This window comes from Labeo rohita, unplaced genomic scaffold (assembly GCF_022985175.1).
Source record: "Labeo rohita strain BAU-BD-2019 unplaced genomic scaffold, IGBB_LRoh.1.0 scaffold_102, whole genome shotgun sequence".
In the NCBI taxonomy this organism is placed as follows: Eukaryota; Metazoa; Chordata; class Actinopteri; order Cypriniformes; family Cyprinidae; genus Labeo; species Labeo rohita.
The window spans coordinates 370,768-392,019 of record NW_026127142.1 but is presented as its reverse complement, the minus strand read 5'-3'; the positions used below and the strand labels follow the sequence as shown (position 1 = coordinate 392,019).

The 21,252-nt window shown below is 36.9% G+C and overlaps 1 protein-coding gene across 1 annotated transcript; it reads left to right on the top strand.

The window, feature by feature from the left end:
* Positions 1 to 1,077: 1,077 nt before the first annotated feature.
* LOC127157235 (TBC1 domain family member 8) lies at positions 1,078 to 20,599 on the top strand (the record flags this gene model as incomplete). The annotated part of the gene is made up of 19 exons (XM_051100473.1): positions 1,078 to 1,216; positions 3,440 to 3,558; positions 3,629 to 3,857; positions 3,950 to 4,190; positions 5,174 to 5,381; positions 6,662 to 6,859; positions 7,170 to 7,331; positions 7,754 to 7,904; positions 9,362 to 9,576; positions 9,683 to 9,800; positions 11,428 to 11,713; positions 13,763 to 13,868; positions 14,019 to 14,117; positions 14,211 to 14,279; positions 15,469 to 15,730; positions 15,804 to 15,869; positions 17,381 to 17,467; positions 17,547 to 17,647; positions 19,247 to 20,599. Coding segments are annotated over 19 exons (3,195 nt in total), but the record flags the coding sequence as incomplete, so codon positions are not given.
* Between the last annotated feature and the right edge of the window lie 653 nt (positions 20,600 to 21,252).

Below are 21,252 nucleotides of genomic sequence, written 5' to 3'. Positions count from 1 at the left end.
CGAGTCGTCTTTAGTTTGATCGCGGCGTCATTCGCTCTGGATCAGCAGCTGTCATTGATGCCACTGACACACTTTCAGTTTTAAAAAGTCTGAGGACAATGGTCATTTTCTCTAAAATATTAATGCTGTGTGTGTGTGTGTTTTTTAGAAAGACGTGTTTTCATGAAGTTCATAGTAATTCTCTCTAGAATGATCTGAATGCTTTCAAGTGTTTGATTAATGCAGGTGGATCACGACAGCATCTCTGAACATGTCAACGGTGGTTTTGTTCTGCTGATTCGGGTTACTGCAGCTTAAATAGGAAAGTGAAACTTTCTCATGTTGCTGTTAAATCAGGCCATATGAAGTGCAGTGTAATAATAACTCATGCGGCACGCAGCTGTGCTCCTGTAAACACACACGTTCATCAACAATACCACAACACTGTTTTCACAGCGCAGCACTGTAACATGTCAGTACTGTTGACTGATATCAGTGAAGATAGACACGACTGTGATAGTGCTGTTTATGATTCCATTTTAATTTTTAAACGTGTTAAAATCATGAAAATTGTGCAATTAATCAAAAGTTCTCAACAATTAGTAAAAATTGTTTTATTTATCCCAAATTCCTGTTTTTTTTTTTTTTTAATTAATTTATTTTTTTGGATTCAATGGTTTAATTCCATTTTTATAATTGCAAAGCATGTCTTATCAGTCAACTTTAACAATATATATATATATATATATATATATATATATATATATATATATATATATATATATATATATTTTTTTTTTTTTTTTTTTTACAAATTTTTTTTTTTTTTTAAAGATGTTGAAAATGTTTTATTTTATATTTTTTAATGATTTTTTTTCCAGTTTTTTGTTTGTCTTAATTTATCAGGATTAATCATTTTGTCACATCACTGCACAACTATATAAATTGTTGTAATATAATAAAAGGTCATATTGTAATTTATTCTGCCAAATTACAGAGTAAATTGCATTATGACTGAATTGTCTGATTCTGCCCATGTTCTCTGCCCGCAGGCTGTCTGAGTTGTCAGTGATTGTATTATAGCTGTAATTCACTGAGTGCTGTGTTTCTGTGTTGTGTGCTGCAGGTTTGCTGGTGGGCGCGTTGGACACAGTGTTGGACTCGAATGCGCGTGTGGCCCCGTTCCGGATCGTTCTGCATGTTCCCGGGTCGCAGGTCAGCTGGATCATAGCCAGTGGTGAGAGCTCATGTTCAGTGTGTTTGTGTTTCTCACACTCTTCATAAACAGCAGTGTGTCATGCTGTCACTCGCACATGTATGTGACCGCATTATCTTATTGTCTGTGTTTTATCTTTCCACATTTTTCTACAATTCTGTTTGATTTCATTTTTAATTTTTCTGTATTCCGTTTTAATGGTTAAATTCAATTTTAGTAATCAAAAATCACATCTCATTAATATATTATGTTGTTACAAAGTTACCAAACTTTAGCAAAAGTTTTATTTTTCCCCAATTCCTGTTTTCTGGTTTAATTTTTTGATTCAATTTTAGTGGTTAATTAAACTTAAGTAATTAAAAAGCATGTCTAATTAATTGAAACTATGTCATTTCTTAAAATTTCCCAAACTCTGCTTTATTTTCCCCAAATTCCTCTTTTCTGTTTTTTTTTTTTTCTGGATTCCATGTTAATGGTTTAATTTTAATAATCAAAAAGGACGTCTAATCAATTGAATTCATAACACTTTAACAGTCTATAAACTTATTAACATTTGCACAATAATAGTGCCCTTTTTTTTTTTTTTTTTTACACAGTTTTTCCCCCAAATTTCAACTTTCTGTTTTCTTTCCCAATTTAATTTTTTTTTCTGTAATAATTTATGTAGTTATTAGGGATGCAACAATACAGTTAGTCCACGGTTCAATATGTACCTCGGTTTTTAACCACGGTTTTCGGTTCAGTTCGGTTTTGATAGCTTGCTAAATCAGACTGTTTTTTTTTTTTATCTAATTAACAACAAAATACTTCTGTAAACCTCTGTACACTGGAAAAAGCGTGGATTATTAAAGGTCTGCTTAATGTTCTGTTGAGAGAGGTATTATTTTTCCGATTTTTACGCAAAATAGTATGGGTTTCATTCATACTGGATGCCAGAGGGCGCCCTCGAGCAGAAAATTCACATATGTGTCAAAGTAGCACTGGTTAGGTTCTGTTCAAGTGCCAACCTCCCGGTCTCCCTCTTGAAGCCAACACAGAAGTGACTAAAACTGCAATTCGTCGACTGGCTGCAAAAGGGAATCAATCCCATAGACTCGCCATGTTAAAATGCCCAACTTCACAGCAGAAAAAAATATGTTTACAGCCTGGTACAAAAAGTGATTTTGGTCTGTATAGCTAATTTTGCTCTTCATGTCAACTGTGAGGGAGGTGAATTTTTATCATCTCATTTATTTATTTTTTACTTTAAGCCTTAAAGTTCTGCATAATTTAGGGCGTGGCCATTGAAGTGACAGGTGGATTGCCGCTGCTGTCACCACCGTTGCGCTAGGTGGGCGTGGTTTCAGCAACCAGCTCCACCCACGTCCCGCCTCTTTGCCCATTTTCGATTATCCGGGAGTGACGTGCAATGACGCCATTCCAAGATGGCGACGGCCGACTCCCGCCCACTAAGAGCTTCAAAAATGCTCTTCAGAAATCTACGGGTGACGTCACGGACACTACGTTCATGTTTTTTACAGTCTATGGTTCTGTTTCAGCTTCTCTAATATGAATAAAGGCATAACGTTAATGAAATGTAAGAACAATAAACACTCGTCTGCAATAATATATGGTTTATTTGTGTTCTTCAAGCCATCTCGGGTATTTTCATAATGATATTTGTAAGCCATAATCGACATACAGTATAGAATATATCGTCTGCCTCATTCTATGATAAGAAGCCACATCAGATCACAAAACGAAGTTATTTCAAACACTCGACTGATGCTGTGAAGTAAAAATAAGTTATAATGTTCTCTTTTGTTAGGCAACAGGTTTAGAAAGGCATGTCATTAGAATAGAAGATGCTATAGAAGAAGAAGAAGTCATGGAACATTTGTTTACTAAACGTTCCATTTTGATGTTTCTGTGTTGATATATTAACATTTTAATTTTCTGAATCAAATCTTAATGATTTACTCTTACTAGTGCTTTTTGTTCTTATTGATACATTTATGATTTTTTTTGTCCTTATGGATACATTTATGATGCTAAAATTGATGATACTTTATTTATTTATTTTTTATTTTTACATAAATAGGGCCCTATGAATTTTATTTATTTATTTATTTTTCACAGAAATAGTGTGTTGTCTGTTTTCTCTTTTTATTATTTAATACAAATTCATTATCAGAATGCTGATAATCAAGTGAAAGCATAAAACATTAACAATTTATTTGACTGATTGTCTGTGTGTGTTTGCAGGAGCCACGATAGAGGAGGTGCAGAAACACTGGAAATGGCTGGATCAGAACCTGCTGCCGTACATGGCCGTGTTTGAGAATAAAGAAGACGCTGCCAGTTTTGTACATGGCAAAGTGAAAGTACGGCCTCCCTGCAGACGCACACAAACATTACGTTCAATTCAGACTCTAAATGTCTCTATCTGTGTAGGGTTTAATCGCTGAGGAGGTTTTGGGCAGTCAGGCTGCTCGGGAAGATGATCCGACACGCTTTCGGGAAGATCTGGCGCGATTCGAGCAGCGCTTCGGCCTCCCTCAGCGAGAGAAACTGGTGACGCATTACTCCTGCTGCTGCTGGAAGGGCCGCGTGCCGCGCCAGGGCTCGCTGTACCTCACCACCAACCACATCGCCTTCTACTCCTTCCTACTGGGCAAAGAGGGTGAGGAGAGAAATGAATGTAATGCTCTCATTTACCACTTCTGGCATCTTTGTGCTGTTTGTGTAAATCAAGCGTGTTGTTTTTGCGCTCAGTGAAGCTGTTAGTTCCGTGGGCCGAAGTGACGGGGCTGGAACGCGTGTCGGTGGGTTTGCTGACGGACGTGATCCGCGTTCACACGAGACGGAAACAGAGGGACTTCTCCATGTTTCTGAACGTGGACGAGGTGATGAGGGTCATGTGTCAGCTGGCTGATATCGCCCTCCGCAGGCTGCTGGACAGCGGCGGACTCACGCTCGACCAGTCGCTGCAGGAGTCCACCAACATCACCAAGAGGTGAACGTCTGCTTCACATCCTGCATTTGCAATCACACCTATCATCAGCAGGACTTTTATTCTGATGTACTTCCTTTGCTAAAGGGGAAGTTCATGTACGAGAAAGACAGTGAAACAAGTAAAGCAGAACAGAGAGCAGCAGCCTGCAGAATATAGAGATGAGGATGGTTGTGAATCAAATGCTGGTGGAGAAAGTGTTTTCTGGTGTTTCTTAGAAATTCAGAACAGCAAGTGCATTACAGCTGTTAATGGACGATTAATGATAATGGGAAATAAGCGCACTAGTCATTTATGTGTGTGGGTTGTACTTGCATGTAAAAGTACGCTGGTGCTGTGGGTCGTGCGATAGGTGTGAAAACTGCATTTGCATGTGTAGCTGCATGTGTATTTATAGAGCAGTGGGTTTGTTTTCTGCTGCTTTGATGTTCAGAAACTTTATGGTAGTCAGATCTTCTGAAGTCATACGTGTGTCAATAAAAGGACAAAAAAGGCCATAAATGTGTAATTAGGGACAAAAAGCACCATTAATGTATCAATAAGAACAAAACAAAAAAAGTCATAAATGTATCAATAAGGACAAAAAATTTAAAATGTATCAATAAGGACAAAAAATGTCATAAATGTGTCATTAGGGACAAAAAGCACCATAATGTATCAGTAAGGACAAATTTTTTTAGTAGGGACAAAAAAATGTCATAAATGTATCGATAAGGTCAAAAAATGTCATAAATGTGTCAATAGGGACAAAAAGCACCATAAAAGTATCGAAAATACATCAATAAGGTCAAATTGCATTTGCATGTGTATTTCTAGAGCAGTGGGTTTGTTCTCTGCTGCTTTGATGTTCAGAAGCTTTCATCCGTTTCCGATCTACAAATAAACGGTTGTTGTATTGATTTAAATAGTCCGACCTTCTGAAGTCTTTGGCATTATCCCGTAGTCTGCTGCATGATCGTGGTTTTATGTGTTTGTGTCTCTCACAGGGTGTTGGAGGAACAGGCCCTCAGGCAGTACGTGCTCTCTCTCTTTGGCTTGCCGCGGGCCGAGAGTCTGCAGGAAGTGATGTCGTGCTCGATTTGGACTCCTCACGCCCGCTGCCACACTCCAGGCACGGTCTACACCACAGACGGGTATCTGTGCTTCAGCAGCCGTGAGGAGGGCCAGTGTACTCTCATCATACCCCTCGCAGAGGTACAGACTCATCACACGACTGTCAGAGATTAGCAGCTCCTGAGTAACCAGGTTATAGGAATTCTGCTGTGTGTTATATGCATTTAGCAGAATATCTGCTCGTTTATACTTTCAGGCTGCAAAAAGGACAGAAAGCACAATTAAAGTTTGTCATCAAATTAAAGATAAAAAATGTTAGAAATGTGTCAGTAAGGACAAAAAAAACTCCATAAAAGTATCATAAATATATCAATAAGGGCAAAAATTTTTAGAAATGTGTCAGCAAGGACAAAAAATGCCAGAAATGTGTCAGTAAGGACAAAAAGCACCAAAAAGTGTCATAAATGTATCAATAAGGACCAAAAAATGTCAGTAATGTATCAATAAGGACAAATGACATAAATGTATCAGTACGCACAAAACTGTCATAAATGTATCAGTAGGGACAAAAAGCATATATTTATAAATATATCATAAATGTATCAATGAGGACAAATAATGTCATAAATGTATTAACAGGGACGAAAAAGCATCATAAAAGTATCAAAAATGTATCAATAAGACAAAAATAATGTCATAAATATATCAATAAGGACAAAAAGCACCAAAAATGTATCAATAAGGACAAAAAATGTTGTAAATGTATCAATGGGGACAAAAAGCACCATAAATGTATCATAAATGTATCAAAATGACAAAAGCCATCTTAAAAGAATTATAAATGTATCAATAGTGATTTTGTTTGTTTGTTTTAATGAGGATATTTAGCTCATCTCAGAAAATTAAACTCTTTCTAATTCATTAAATATTCACTATGTCTTAATTTAGAAAGCACTTTGGCATGAATAGTAACAAGGTAGTTTTCATAACACAGTTGTTATGAAACATTAAGAATGTTTTAATCCAGTCCATTCATATTTATTTCCACAGCGCTTTATGTAATACAGATTATTTCAAAGCAGCTTCACGGTAATAAACAGCAAAGTAACACTGTTAATGTTTTAAGAAGTCCATCAAACATTAAACAAACTCAGTTTCAGCTGTGAAGCAGCTCAACAGAAGACAGTAGAGTCATTATTGAAATCAACTCGGCAGTCGAATCAATATGTTGCAGAATATTAACTATATTTTAAGCCCACACTAATCAAGCCAAAGGTGACAGTGGCAATGAACCCAAACTCCATCAGGTGACAGAAATTGACAAGATCTTGAGAGAAACCAGGCTCAGTTTGGCTGAAACTCACATGAGCAGAAATGTTATGTCAATGAAAACGCTCATTTATATGTGTGTGTGTGTGCAGATCCTGTCCATTGAGAAGGCCGAGAGCACCAGCGCTCTTCCTAACCCCGTCATCATTAGCGTCCGCTGTAAACGAGCATTCCAGCTCATCGAGCTGCTCCGTCGGGACGAGCTGGTGGAGAACGTCAGGGACCGACTGCGCGCTCTGCACTGGAAACAGACCATGATCCGTGAACACGACCAGCGCAAGAAATCCACCGTATGAGTGCTGAAACGCTCTGTTTGATCATCTCTAGTTTAATCTGTCAAAGGTTATTCAGACGAGTGAAGAGATCTCAGTGAGGGCGACAGATTTCAGTGACATTTAAACACAAACCTTAGTACATATTAGAATAGGTCATTAGTAATAATTCATGCAAGGCTTGATCACACGTTCATCACTGCACACGATACTGAACATGCACATTTAGCAAATACATAAGGAGGTACACACTGAATATTATCAAAAATTCATCTTGTCTGTGATAAGTGGACTCTTATAAGCGTATTGTTTGTTTTCTGCTCTGTAGATCTCCGCCACACCATACTACACCTTCTGTTACGACACCGTCCAATCAGACGAAGAGGACAGCAGCGTCATCATCTCTGATAAAGCACTACGTCACACCGTCCACACGGACGACATGTCCACATTCCACCCCAGCCAATCAGACGCACAGAACAAGACCAGTGTGAGTAACACAAGCCTGTGATGATGATCACTGTGCACAGCAGACTGATATTATGTTTTCATTTTTAGCCGGATTTTTATTTTCATATTTTCAGATTTCATTTTAAAGTTTTAGGCGGGTTTTATCTTTTTTAGTAGTTTTTTTTAAATAATTTGTCTGTATATTTTATATTCTTTTATTTCAGTTTTAGTTTGGTGTATCAATTTAAACTAAAGTAGAATAAGAAATGTTGTCATTTATTTTATTTCATTCAAGTAATGGTTTTTAATTTAGTTTCAACTTGAGGAAAAGTAAATGATGGCAAAATCTTCATTTTTGGGTGAACTGTACATTTATTTCTAAAAATACACTTTATGAAAAATGCAAATCTTTCTATGCAAATAACTTCTTGTCTTTTTTGAACATGTTTTTGCCTCCATCAGAACATGGAAAAAGTTCGAGAACGATTGTGGGACGATCACTTCACCGAGTTCGGTCGCGGCGTTCACATGTTCCGCACGGATAAAATCCGTAAGCTGGTGGCGCTGGGGATCCCCGAGTCTCTGCGTGGAGAGCTGTGGCTCAACTTCTCCGGTGAGAGATGCAAACGAAGCAAGAGAGAAGTTGAAAGGGTGACACAGAACAGAAGAAAGTCACTTCCATGGTGTTTTTTAGTCGTTCTAAATTTGTCCGGCTCAAACCTTTGAGCAACAAATCACTTCCTCTTCTGCTGCTTTGTGTAAAGATAGTGATATCAACACCCTTATTTGGTTATTTATTTGGATCATCTGCTCATCATATTGAGTCTGTGCGCTCAGGAGTTTTACCACATGCAGTGCAATCATTCCATGTGTTATGCAATTATGTAACTAATTTTAAAATGATAAGAAGTTTAGAATAATTACATGAGTAATTATTGTGAAAAGTAAAAATAGAGTAAAAATTGTGAAATATTATTACAATGTAAAACAGCTGTTTGCTATGTGATAATCTATTAAACTAATTTATTTCAGTGATCAAAGCTGAATTTTCAGCATCATTACTCCAGTCTTCAGTGTCACATGATCCTTCAGAAATCATTCTAATATGCTGATTTGCTGCTCAACAAACATTTATGATTATTAGCAATGTTAAAAACAGTTGTGCTGCACAAAATTTTTATGATACACTACCATTCAAAATCTTTGGGCCACTAAGATTAAAACAGAAATTAATACTTTTATTCATCAAGGATGCATTAAATTGACCAAAACTGCCAGTAAAGACATTAATAATGTTCTAAAAGATTTCTGTTTCAACTAAATGCTGTTCTTTTGAACATTCCATTCATCTGTGAATCATAAAAAATAAAATGCATGACGGTTTCCACAAAAAATATTGTGCTGCACAACTGTTTTTAACATTGATAATAATCATAAATGTTTGTTGAGCAGCAAATCAGCATATTAGAATGATTTCTGAAGGATCATGTGACACTGAAAACTGGAGTAATGATGTTGAAAATTCAGCTGCGCATCACAGAAATAAATTACAGTTTAACAGATATTCACATAGAAAGCAGCTGTTTTAAATTGTAACAATATTACACTATTTTTACAGTAGTTTTAAATATAAAATGGAGCCTTGGTAAGCAGAAAAGACTTTCTTCAGAAACATTTTAAAAATCTTAATTTTGAGTGTATTAATTTTCGCAAATAATTGGAATCAAGAATAGCATGAAAAATAATTTCAGATAATGTAACTCCAGTAGTAGTTATTATCTCATTATTAATGTCAGTCAGCTCATTTAAAATGAGTCAAGACAAAAACATCAAGTCACACTGTGATTAGTATCTTTTGGATCCTGGTATTTTTCTTTTGATGTTTAAAGTGAGGAATATTCCACATGTCAAATTCTGGAGAGCAAACTTGAGTCATTCTAGATAAAAACTCAGCTCAGGGAAAAGTTCCTAAGAGAATTACAAACATTATCTTTGTTTTACTTTTACTTTGATTTGTCACTTCTTTCTGGAGCGTGTGTGTGTGTAACATCTGTCCATCTGGTCTCTCAGACTCGTGCTCCTCACTGGCAGCTCATCCGAACTACTACGCGGATCTGCTGGAGAAATGCAGGGGGGAAACGAGCATCGCTACAGAGGAGATCGAGCGAGATCTGCACCGCTCGCTTCCGGAGCATCCGGCCTTCCAGAACGAGACGGGAATCTCAGCCCTGCGCCGCGTCCTGACCGCATACGCCTACAGAAACCCCGCCATCGGATACTGTCAGGTGAGCGCTGAGTGAAAGTTAAAGCCACGCAGTTAATGCAGTAAATGTGATGATTGTGTTGGTGGTTTGTGTGTGAATGTAGTGCTGATGTGTGTGTTCTCTGCAGTCCATGAACATCCTGGCGTCCGTGATGCTGCTGTACACTAAAGAGGAGGAGGCGTTCTGGCTGCTGGTCACGGTGTGTGAGCGGATGCTGCCCGACTACTTCAACCGCAGGGTCATCGGTGTGTGTTTCACAGTCTCTTTACAACATGAAAACCACTGTGGTTCTCTTCTAAATGCCTGTCTGCTTTTGTGCTGTTGTTTTACAGTTTGAGGTAGTAAATGATTTGTAAATGTTTTGAATACCACTGAGACAGATCACTCAGAGAAATGCAAAAAAACTGGTCTGGATCACATTTCAGAAACAGGGTTATTATAGTTAACTGAAACTAAAACTAAAACAATAAACATTTTTGCAATAAACTGAAATAAAATAAAATAAAATATATATAAAAAAATGTTGCCATTTAATTGATAAACTTGATTAAACTTAAACTTTAATTGATGTACAAAATAAAACTAAAATTATTAAAAACATATTTTAAAAAAGGTAACACTTTGTTGTATTTGTTAACATTAATTGACATGAACTAACAATGTGTTTATATTAATAACATTTCTTAATTTTAGTTAATGTTAATTTCAACATTTACTAATACTTTTTTAATCAAAAGTTGTATCTATTAGTTAATGCACTGTGAGCAAACATGAACATGGACATTCTGATGAACATTAACAGAGGTTAGTAAATGCTGTAAAATGTATATGTTAAGGTCTCAATTATATTTTTAGAAATTAAAGGGAAAACTGGTTTTGCTTGAAGAAGTAGTTGTCCACTAGGGGGCCTCAAGATGTCTTAAAATAAGACAGAAAAGCAATACAATTACTAGAATGCAAGGTTGTTCTCATTTTCATTTACCCGTCAGCAGCTTTTTTTGTCTTGGAGAACCAGCATTAATACAGTCCTAGAAAACCTTGATATCTGAAGAAGCTTCATTTTAAAAGTCTGATTCCTGGAAAAGACATGAAAATAAATTAAAACTTAACACCACAGCATACATTTTTCAAATATTGTGCAGATTTAATGGGTGCATTTTATTTAGCAATGTTTTTCTTTCTAATTCATGTTTGAAAAGAAAATAAGAAATGTTTTTTAGAGTTTATTTTTATTTATTTATTTATTTATTTATTTATTTTTTTTTTTCAGGTAGCAAAAAATTTTTTTTTCTTCAGGTGAGAACCCAAAATAATATCAGCTCTTTCAACTTAAAAATAATATTTTTTATATATATATATATGTATATGTATATATTGTACCAGTTTAGTCATAAACAGTAATATTTACCCACAAATATTTACTAAAACATCAGTTGATTCACTGAAACTCTTTGAAATGATTTGACTGGAAAAGTTGTGCAGATTTATTGGGTGCATTTATTTTTGGAGCAATTTTTTTCTTTCTAATTGATGTTTGATAAGAAAAGGAGAAATTATTTCCTGGCAGTCAGCTTTAAAATAAACTAAATTTGAGGTTTTATTAAATGTATTTTATTTCAGGTAGCACAGTTTTTTTTTCTTTGCTCGAGAACTCAAAATAATAGCAGCTCTTTCAACTTAAAAGCAATTTAGAAAAATACGAAGGCACCTTTGATGGCACAGTTAGTTCCCTCATCTCTTCCTCTTTGTGAGATGTAGTGTGTGAAGTGTGTGGTTTGGTTTGGTTTGGTTTGTGGGTTTCTGCTGGTTTGGCTCTGTTTTGTCTGTGACGGTGCTCGTGTAACGCTGCTGATGTCACTTCCCGTCTGTCAGGAGCTCAGGTGGATCAGTCGGTGTTTGAGGAGCTGATCCGCGAGCGTCTGCCGGAGCTGACCGAGCGCGTGCCTGACCTCTCTCCGCTGGCGTCGGCGTCGTTAACGTGGTTCCTGACGCTGTTCGTCAACGTCCTGCCCTTCCGCAGCGCGCTGTGTGTCCTCGACTGCTTCTTCTACCAGGGCATCAGGGCCATCTTCCAGATCGCGCTGGCGGTGCTGGACGCTAACGCGACCGAGCTGAGCACGTGCAGCGACGACGGACACGCGCTCATGATACTGTCCAGGTGAGTCACTGCCGGCTCAAATAACCTCCAGTGATCCATATTCACTCTGAAACCAGCAGAATGACTGCATGTCTGTCTGCAGCCAGAGGAAGCATCATTTCAGTCAATCAATCAGTCGTTATAGTCGAGCAGGTTCAAAGTGTTTCATGTAAAAAGTAAAATACAGAGTCTAGTTTAAATTAATGAACTCATTTTAATAATGTAAACAATCTGCAGTATTTCCTATTTAATGTCATTTATCATAAAATATTCTCTCATTTATCATTTCATTTATATGCACCAGTATTTCTAATTGATCATTATCATTTAATACTTCACATTTAATCATTTTACTTACATGCAGCAATATTTTATATGTAATCATTAAATATTTCATATTTAAGCATTTTATTAATATGCACCAATATTTCGTATTTAATCATTTCATTAATTATTGAACATTTTATATTCAATCATTTTCATTTATATGCACCATTTTTTTCACATTTAATTATTTCATTTTCATAATAATTTCATAGCATTTATTTATTTAATTATATCAACATTTTTTATATGCACCAATATTTCCTGTGTAATATTTTTATTAATCATTTTCATTTATATGCACTAATATTTCATATGTAATCAGGGTTTGTACAAGGTGCTAAAAGTACTTGAATTTGACTTTGCTTGGAAAATCCTTGAAAATAGCAATATTCCTGAAGAGGTGCTTAAAAAGTGCTTGAATTATTGAAAGACAATGTATCTATGAAATAAACGTTTATTTTTTTTTTTTTTTAGTTAATGTCATAAAACTAACGAGCTAAACCAGTACAGTAGTAGTACTTGACAGTGTTGCTTAAACATGACTGAGGACCAGAAAAGAGAAACAGATGAACCGAATCATTTCAGCTGAGTGAGTCATTTACGCTGGAACCGCTCCGATTGATTCAAACGCGTGACTTCGATTATTCAGTTAAAGTGATTCACTACCAAAGAGCCATTCATTTTCGATTTTCGACATTGCTTGTAATGATTTACAAGCTTGTAAATGATTCAGTAAATGTTTCGAAGCGCTCCAATCGGATCGCAAATGGTGACTCATTTGATTCAGATCGGCACTTTGGAGTGAATCATTTCGCGAATTTAATGATTTGCGATCCGAGTCCTGATATGATATGATGGTTCGCGAATCATTTGATTCAGATCGGGACTTCGAATCGCGTATCGCGAATCATTTGATATAGATTGGAACTTTAGAGCGGCTTCGTGAATCATTTCGCGAATATAATGATTCACAATCCGCGCTCCGAGTCCTGATGTGATATGATGGTTCGGGAATCATTTTTTAGATCGGGACTTCGGAGTGTGGATTGCGAATCATTTGATTCAGATCGGGACTTGAAATCGCGTATCGCGAATCATTTGATTCACTTTGGAGCGGGTTTGTGAATCATTTCCCGAAGTTAATGATCCGCGCTCCGAGTCGTGTCTGAAATTATGGTTCGCGAGTCATTATTCAGATCGGGACTTCGGCTTGCGGATCGCGAATCATTTGTTTCATTTCTGGATCTCGGAGCGGGTTTGCGAATATTTTTTTCTGGTTTCGTTTTTCATTAAGCATGAGAAAACATCAAATCATTAAGGCAGCACAGTTATAAAAACAAAAGAAAGAAAGAGTCACTGTCATTTAAATGCACCACTTTAACAACACAGTCATGAACAGCAATATCTACTTTTTTAAAACCTAAAACACTTTCATATGAATAACAGACTTCAGTGAAGGTTTCTGAGTGATGATGCAGTTAGTTTTGCATTGATTCACTTAGACTCTTTGAACTGATCCACAGAAATGAATCAGACTTATCATATTGGTTTGTTATTGATATTTAAATCAATCCTTTATGAACACTAAAAACTATATATATATCATAGACAAGTAAAAACCTTATGATTATCTATGATGTGGCTTGATATAAACTTGTTTGACAGTGTAGTTTTGAGCACTGATGTTCTTCTGTGAGTCTCAAAGATGTCTTATCTCTCACTCATGGTTTGTGTGTGTGTTAGTTTCCTGGAGCAGGTCAGACACGAAGAGGAGTCACACGTTTGTCCTGAAGATGCAGGAGCTTCTGCTCATCTGAACATCACCACGCTCATCACTGATGCGTATGAGGTGTGTGTGTGTGTGTGTGTGTGTCTGCTGAGCCAAACACAGCGTTTACCACACTTCACCACACTTTATCACATCTGCTCTGCTGTTCTTGTTTTCCAGTGCAAATATCAAAACATCCTTACATTTTAGTTTATCTTCCTCTGTTGTCAGAAATTCGGCGGTGTGACGGTGAAGCATGTGGAGATGTTGCGCTCCCGTCACCGGGTTCAGGTCCTGCAGGCGCATGAGGACACCACCAAAGACAACGCCGTGAGACTCTTCACTCTCATTCAGTTCCTCTGAAAGCCTTATGCACATGTGTTTGTCTTGTGTTTGACTCTGTGTTTATGTTTGTGTTTGCAGCTGCGGTTAGTCACACCTGAAGTGTCTCTGTCGCAGGAAGACCTGTCGGAGCTCTACGACCTCTTCAAGGTGCAGTACTGACGCTTCTGAAGTGTTTATGCTTACACTGAGGAGAATGAAAGATGTTTTCATCTTTACTAGTCTGTCAAACTGCGTGTTCACATTGTTCAACCTGACTGATTAGTGCTTGTTTGTGCAGTTTTGTGAGTTTTTTTATGTTTTTAATGTTTAAAAGCATTAGGTTTGTAATGTTTTTAAAGAAGTCTCTTCTGCTCACCAAGCCTGCATTTATTTGATCCAAAGTACAGTAAAAACAGTAAAATTGTGGAATATTATTACAATGTACATTAACTGTTTTCTGTGTGAATATGTGTTAAACTGTAATTTATTTCTGTGATGCGCAGCTGAATTTTCCGCATCATTACTCCAGTCTTCAGTGTCACATGATCCTGCAGAAATCATTCTAATATGCTGATTTGCTGCTCAACAAACATTTATGATTAAAAGCAATATTTAAAAGGATTCTTTGAATAGAAAAATCCAAAAATCAGTGTTATAGAAATTAATACTTTTATTGAGCAAGGATGCTTTAAATTGATCAAAAGTGATGTTAAAAGGTTACAGAAGATTTCTATTTCTGATAAGTGCTGTTCTTCTGAACTTTCTATTTATCAAAGAAACCTGAAGAAATTCAACACAATAATAATAATAATAATAATGATAATAATAATAATACGTGTGTGTGTGTGTGTGTATATATATATATATTGTATGTATGTGTATATATATATGTATATGTGTATATAAAAGAATGATTTTTGAAGGATCATGTGACACTGAAGACTGGAGTAATGATGCTGAAAATTCAGCTTTGATCACAGAAATAAATTACATTTTAACAGATATTCACATAGAAATCAGTTATTTTAAATAGCAATAATATTTCACAAATGTACTGTTTTTGCTGTACTTTAGATTAAATAAATGCAGGCTTGGTGTGCAGAAGAGACTCTTTAAAAATCTGGTAATATAAATGGCAAAAATATTAAAATGATTAGGGCCACGTTTTTCATACACTGGTCACTTTTGAGATCTTTGTCTATTTTGCTTTCATGACATGTCTGAAGGAAGACTAGTGAAAGAAAAACATTCAAAATACACACTCAAGTGTAATGAATTCTTTTATTTTTTCAGTTAATGAACATGTATTCAGTGTATTTGGCTGTGGTTACCTGTAATAACCCCGTTTGTGTTTCAGACGGAGCACTTCATCAGTCTGTACTGGGGTGATGGAGTCTGCACCTCCTCCTCCGCGCCTCCTCGTCCTCCTCCTCGTGCGGCGGCGGGCAGCTCTACTGAGCGCTATGTGGTGGATCGGGCTCAGTTCAAGAGCCTGTATGAGCTGCTGACGCCGTGGAACTGCGGGACGCACACGGACACCGTCGCCCAGCGCGCCTTCACCCTGCTGGACCAGGACAGAGACAGCCTCGTCACCTTCTCTCAGTTCGCTCAGATGCTGGGTACGAGAACTTCAGATATGAGACACATACATGTGTGTTTTCCTCCATCACTGACAGCAGTGTTTCTCTGCAGACGTTCTGTACTGTGAGGAGCTGAATGAGAAGATACGGCTGCTGTATCGACTGCACATCCCACCAGGTTCAGTCACCGCAAACCCCTTCAGATTCATGCTTCACTTACGCCACACTGAAGATGATGCTCTTCCTTAGTTTTTTTTTTTTTTTATTCACCCTTTCACAGATTCACGCCTAAAAATGTCTTAAATTAGAGCAGAAAGTCTTAAATTCATAAACTAATGCCATTAAATGTTACATGAACTGCAAAAATGTGTAGCTTCCTCAGTGTTTTTGCCTTGTTTTCCAGTACAAATGGACCCTGGACCTCAGAACCACTCATAAGTATCATGAGTATATATGTAGCAATAGCCAGAAATTCAATGTTCCATTTATTAAATTTCCTACCGTAAATATATCAAAGCTTAATTTTTCATTTAGTAATATGCATTGGTAAGAACTTCATTTGGACAACTTTAAAGTCAATTTTCTTAATTTTACATCAATGGAAATCTTATTTATTCAGCTTTCAGATGATGAATTATGTATAAATTGTGTAAATTTACAAAAGTGACCCTTACGACTGGTTTTGTGCTCCAGGGTCACAAATATCTAAACATCCTTAAACCAAGATACATTTACTGGAGAAGCAAAATGAGGAAGTTTCCTGCAAAATTAAAAACTAAAACCATAAAAATGGAAATAAAAAACTAAAACCATATAAAAAAAAACATTGTGAAATACTTGAAATAAAACAAACTGATGTAAAATTAAAATGTATATGACAAAAATGAGTTAAATGAAAAACTCACTCTGTATTAACTTTAGTTGGACTTAAAAGGTCTTAAAATGTCTTTTAGAAGTCTTAATTTTGCCATCACAAAAACTGCAGAAACCCTGAAATATCTAAACATTTCTAAAGATAAATTTACTTGAGAATTAAAATGACTTAAGTTATGAATTTTTTTTAATTGATCAGAATTTCTTTCCCTTCAAACAAGAACTAATATCAAATACAGAAAAATCAAGATCAGAAAATTTGATCAGAAAAATCAACTTAACTCAGGGACAATTAAATCATTTATTTTACCCCAATTGACAATATTTGTTCATGTATTAAGCAGAAGCTCACTTAATTTTGACTTCTTATCTTCAGTCATTTTGTTTCTCCAGTAAATGTATCTTCAGTTAAGTATGTTTAGATATTTGTACTGAAAAACAACAAAAATGCTGAGGAAGAAACCGTTTGTGCAGTGCATTAATGTCAAGTCACATTTATTTCTAATAGAGCTTTATACAACACAGATCATTTCAAAGCAGTTTCACAGTAATAAACAGAAAAATACCAGTGTTATTGCTGTAAAATTAATCAACTATGAATCAAACTCAGTTTCAGCTGTAAAGCAGCTCTACAGTAGACAAGAGAGTCATTATTCAGATCAATTCTGTTAAAGTTGTCAGTGCAGCTGAATCCATAATTATAATGAGTATTAATTGTCTATAAACCCCATGATGTCTCATCCTGAAGTTATTTGTGATTCGCACACGTGACATTGGAGAGGAAGTGCTCCTGATGGTGTGTGATGTTCTTCACAGCTCTGAGTGAGGACGCAGAAGACTCGTCTCCTCTGAAGAGTCCAGTGTTGTCCAGCACCAGACCTCTCTATGTCAACCTGCCCAACGGTACGTGTGTGTGTGTGTGTGTGTGTGTGTGTGTGTGTGTGTGTTCATCTGTAATGATGCTCTTCTCATGTGTCTGAAGGAGAGAGGAAGAGTTATGAAGAGCAGCTGCAGCAGATGCTTCAGGACTTGAGCAGAGGGAAGGAGAAGAACGAGGAGAAACCTCTTCCTCACATGAACCAGGTGAACCTTCATCTTCAGTGTGTCAGTGTGACACTAAAATGAATGAACGAACATGCAGAAACACTCACTCACTCATTGACAGATGATGATCCTCGCTGTGATTGGCTGAGTTTTGTGTTTGTATTCCATCTCTAAGTAGCAGAAACGCTCTCGCACATGTTTGCGTTTGTATCTGAACATACACGTGTGCATTAGAATGAAAATGAATAGGCTGCAAAACTTATGTTGCTAGTTTGATTAGCATGTTACTAGAACACTGTTAGCATGATTAGCAAGTTACTAGCATGATTCTAACATGTTACAAGCATGATTAGCATGATTCTAGCATAATTGGCAGGTTACTAGCATGTTGTTAGCATGATTAGCAAGTAACTAGCATGTTGATAACATTATTAGCATGTTAGCAGGATGTTGTTAGTATGATTAGCAAGTTACTAGCATGATTCCATCACAATGCTAGAATTATTCTATAATTATTAGCATGTTACTAGAATGTTATCATGAGCAGGTAGCAGGTTATTAGCATGATTGTAGCATGATTAACAAGTAACTAGCATGATTGGCATGTTACCAGCATGTTGCTAACTTGTTAGTAACTTGCTAATTATACTACAATCATGCTAGCAACATGTTAGTAACATGCTAATAATGACAGAATGGTCATGGAATCATGCTGGAATCAAGCTAGTAACTTGCTAATCATGCTAGAAACATGGTAGCAACATGCTAATCACGTTAACAGCATGCTAGTAACACGACAACCATGCTAGAATCATGCTACTTACTCGTTATTCATGATAGCAACATGCTAATCATGTTAGCAACATGCTAGTAACATGCCAATAATGCTAGTTACTTGTTATTCACGTTAACAGCATGCTAGTAACACGACAACCATGCTAGTAACATTCCAATCGTGCTAGAATCATGCTAGTTGCTCATTAATCATGCTAGCAACATGTTAGTAACATGCCAATCATGCTAGTTACTCGTTAATCATGCTAGCAACATGCTAGTAACATGCCAATCATGCTAGTTGCTCATTAATCATGTTAGCAACATGCTAGTAACATGCCAATCATGCTAGCAACATGCTAGTAACATGCCAATCATGCTAGAATCATGCTAGTTACTCGTTAATCATGCTAGCAACATGCTAGTAACATGCCAATCATGCTAGTAACATGCCAATCATGCTAGTTGTTCATTAATCATGTTAGCAACATGCTAGTAACATGCCAATCATGCTAGTTACTCGTTAATTATGCTAGCAGCATGATTGTAGTTTGATTAAAAAGTTACTAGCATGTTACTAAAATGTTAGAGCGATTAGCATGATTAGCGCGTTACTAGCAGGTTGCTAGCATTATTAGCAAGTTACTAGCATGTTACAAGTTTAAATAGCCAAAAAGACAACTTAATATTACATTTATTTTACATTTACAGCTTTAAAATGACATTACTGAGATTTATGTCTTTATCCATTTTCAAATGTTAAACCGTAACGTCTGTGATTTGATGATCATTGAGTCGCAGTGCAGTGTTGGTTAATGCTGCAGCTCATGAAGTAATGACCGTGGTGTTGTTCTGTCCCGTCAGCGCGAGTTCATCCAGTTCTCTAAGACGCTCTACAGCATGTTTCAGGGCGATCCGGACGAGGCCGAGCTCTTCCAGGCCATCGGGATGGTCACCAGCCTCGTGCTGCAGATCGGAGAGGCGCGACACCGCGACCGGCCGCCGCCGGAGGGCGAGAGCGAGTCTGACGACGGCTGGTCGGCGAGCTTCGAGCAGATTCTGGCCTCGTTACTGACCGAGCAGGTGCTGGTCAACTTCCTGGAGCGACCCGTCGATCTAAGTGCCAAAATCGGCGCCGCCAAACCGCGTCAGTATCAGGAGCGCGCCGGTCTGCTGATGGTCCAGCACGCGGCGGGCAGCTGATGCTGACGGCGGGGGAGCGGTACAGTGCCTTGACCTAGACCAAACTAATACTGACGTCTACACAATCCCACGATGCCGCTGGGGAGAGCCGGACTCCCCTCAGCCCAAGCTTTAATGAAGCGAAGCCTCGTGCAGCTGAGCCATTTCTGTAGTCGATCTGTTCCTGTTTTAAACAGCATGTGAGTTTATGTGTGTGTGTTTTATCAGTATTCAAACGCATTACTCTCACTGAGCGACGTCTGAACACATGCACGTCTGCAGCGCGCTTTACTTTGCAGATTTAAAACAAATGCCAAGTTCAGTCTGACAGGATTGAACCGTTTACATGTTACTGACTCGCATGAAGGAAATATTAATTGCTATTATTATTAGAGCTGTTCCAGGATCTGAATGATTCTGAATCGTGAGCACCAGATGAATCCGATTCCTGCTGAAAGCTCGGTTACTGTGGCGTTCAGTGCGTTTTAGTCTTATTTTCCAGTACAGATTTCTTAACATCTATAAATCAAGATACATTTACTGGAGAAGCAAAATGACAGAAAATATTAAAGGTGAAGTTCTCCAAAAATAGAAATTTTACAGTTTTCTCACTCATGTTGATCCAAACCTGTTTGAGTTTCTTTCTTCTGTTGAACAGAAATGAAGAGATCTTGGGAATCAAACTGTTGGCGGTACCCATTGACGTCCATTATATGGAAAAAATAGTATGGAAGTCAGTGGGGATCAGAAACTGTTCAGAATCTCTTCTTTTGTATTCAGCAGAATGACATCTGAGAAAAGAACTGATAGTTAAAATCTTACAATTCTGACTTCATGACTTAGAATTTCAAGTTTATATCTTGCATTTCTGACTACTTTTCTCAGATTTGAGATATAAACTCAAATTTGGACTTTATAACATACAATTGTTTATCTTGCAGTTCTGAGGAAAAAAGCCGAATTGAGTCATGACCTTTTCTTCTCATACGTTTATATCCCACAATTCTGACTTTCTAACATGAAATTGAGTTTATATCCCAACATTTGAGAAAGGAAGTCAGAATTGACTTTCTCAGAACTGACAGTTAAAATCTCACAATGAGTTTTTTTTCCTAACAATTGCATGTTTATATCTTGCATTTCTGACTTTTTTAGAATTGAGAGATAAACTCAGTTTGGACTTTGTAACACACAATTGTTTACACCTTAGAATTCTGAGGAAATAAAAAGTCAGAATTGACTTTATTCTTCAGAAATTAGGAGTTTTTCTTCTCAGAACTGTAAGTATATATCCCACAAAAACATGAAATTGAGTTTATAACATAACTCACAACTGCAAGTTTATATCTCACATTTCTGACTTTTTTTCAGAATTATGATATAAACTCAGTTTGGATTTTTGAACATGCAATTGTGTTTGTATGTTGCCATTTGGCAAAAAGGCAGAATTGACTTTATTTCTCAGAATTATGACTTTTTCTTCTCAGAATTGCAAATTTAAACCTTGCAATTCTGACTTTTTTTTTCTTGTAACTGCAATCAGAAACTGTTCAGAATCTCTTCTTTTGTTTATTCACCAGAAGAAAGAAACTTGTACAGGTTTGGAGCGATGTGTGAGAAAAATGACAGAATTTCCTTTTGTGGGTGAACTGTCCCTTTAACTTTTGTTTTTTAAGAAATTATCAAAA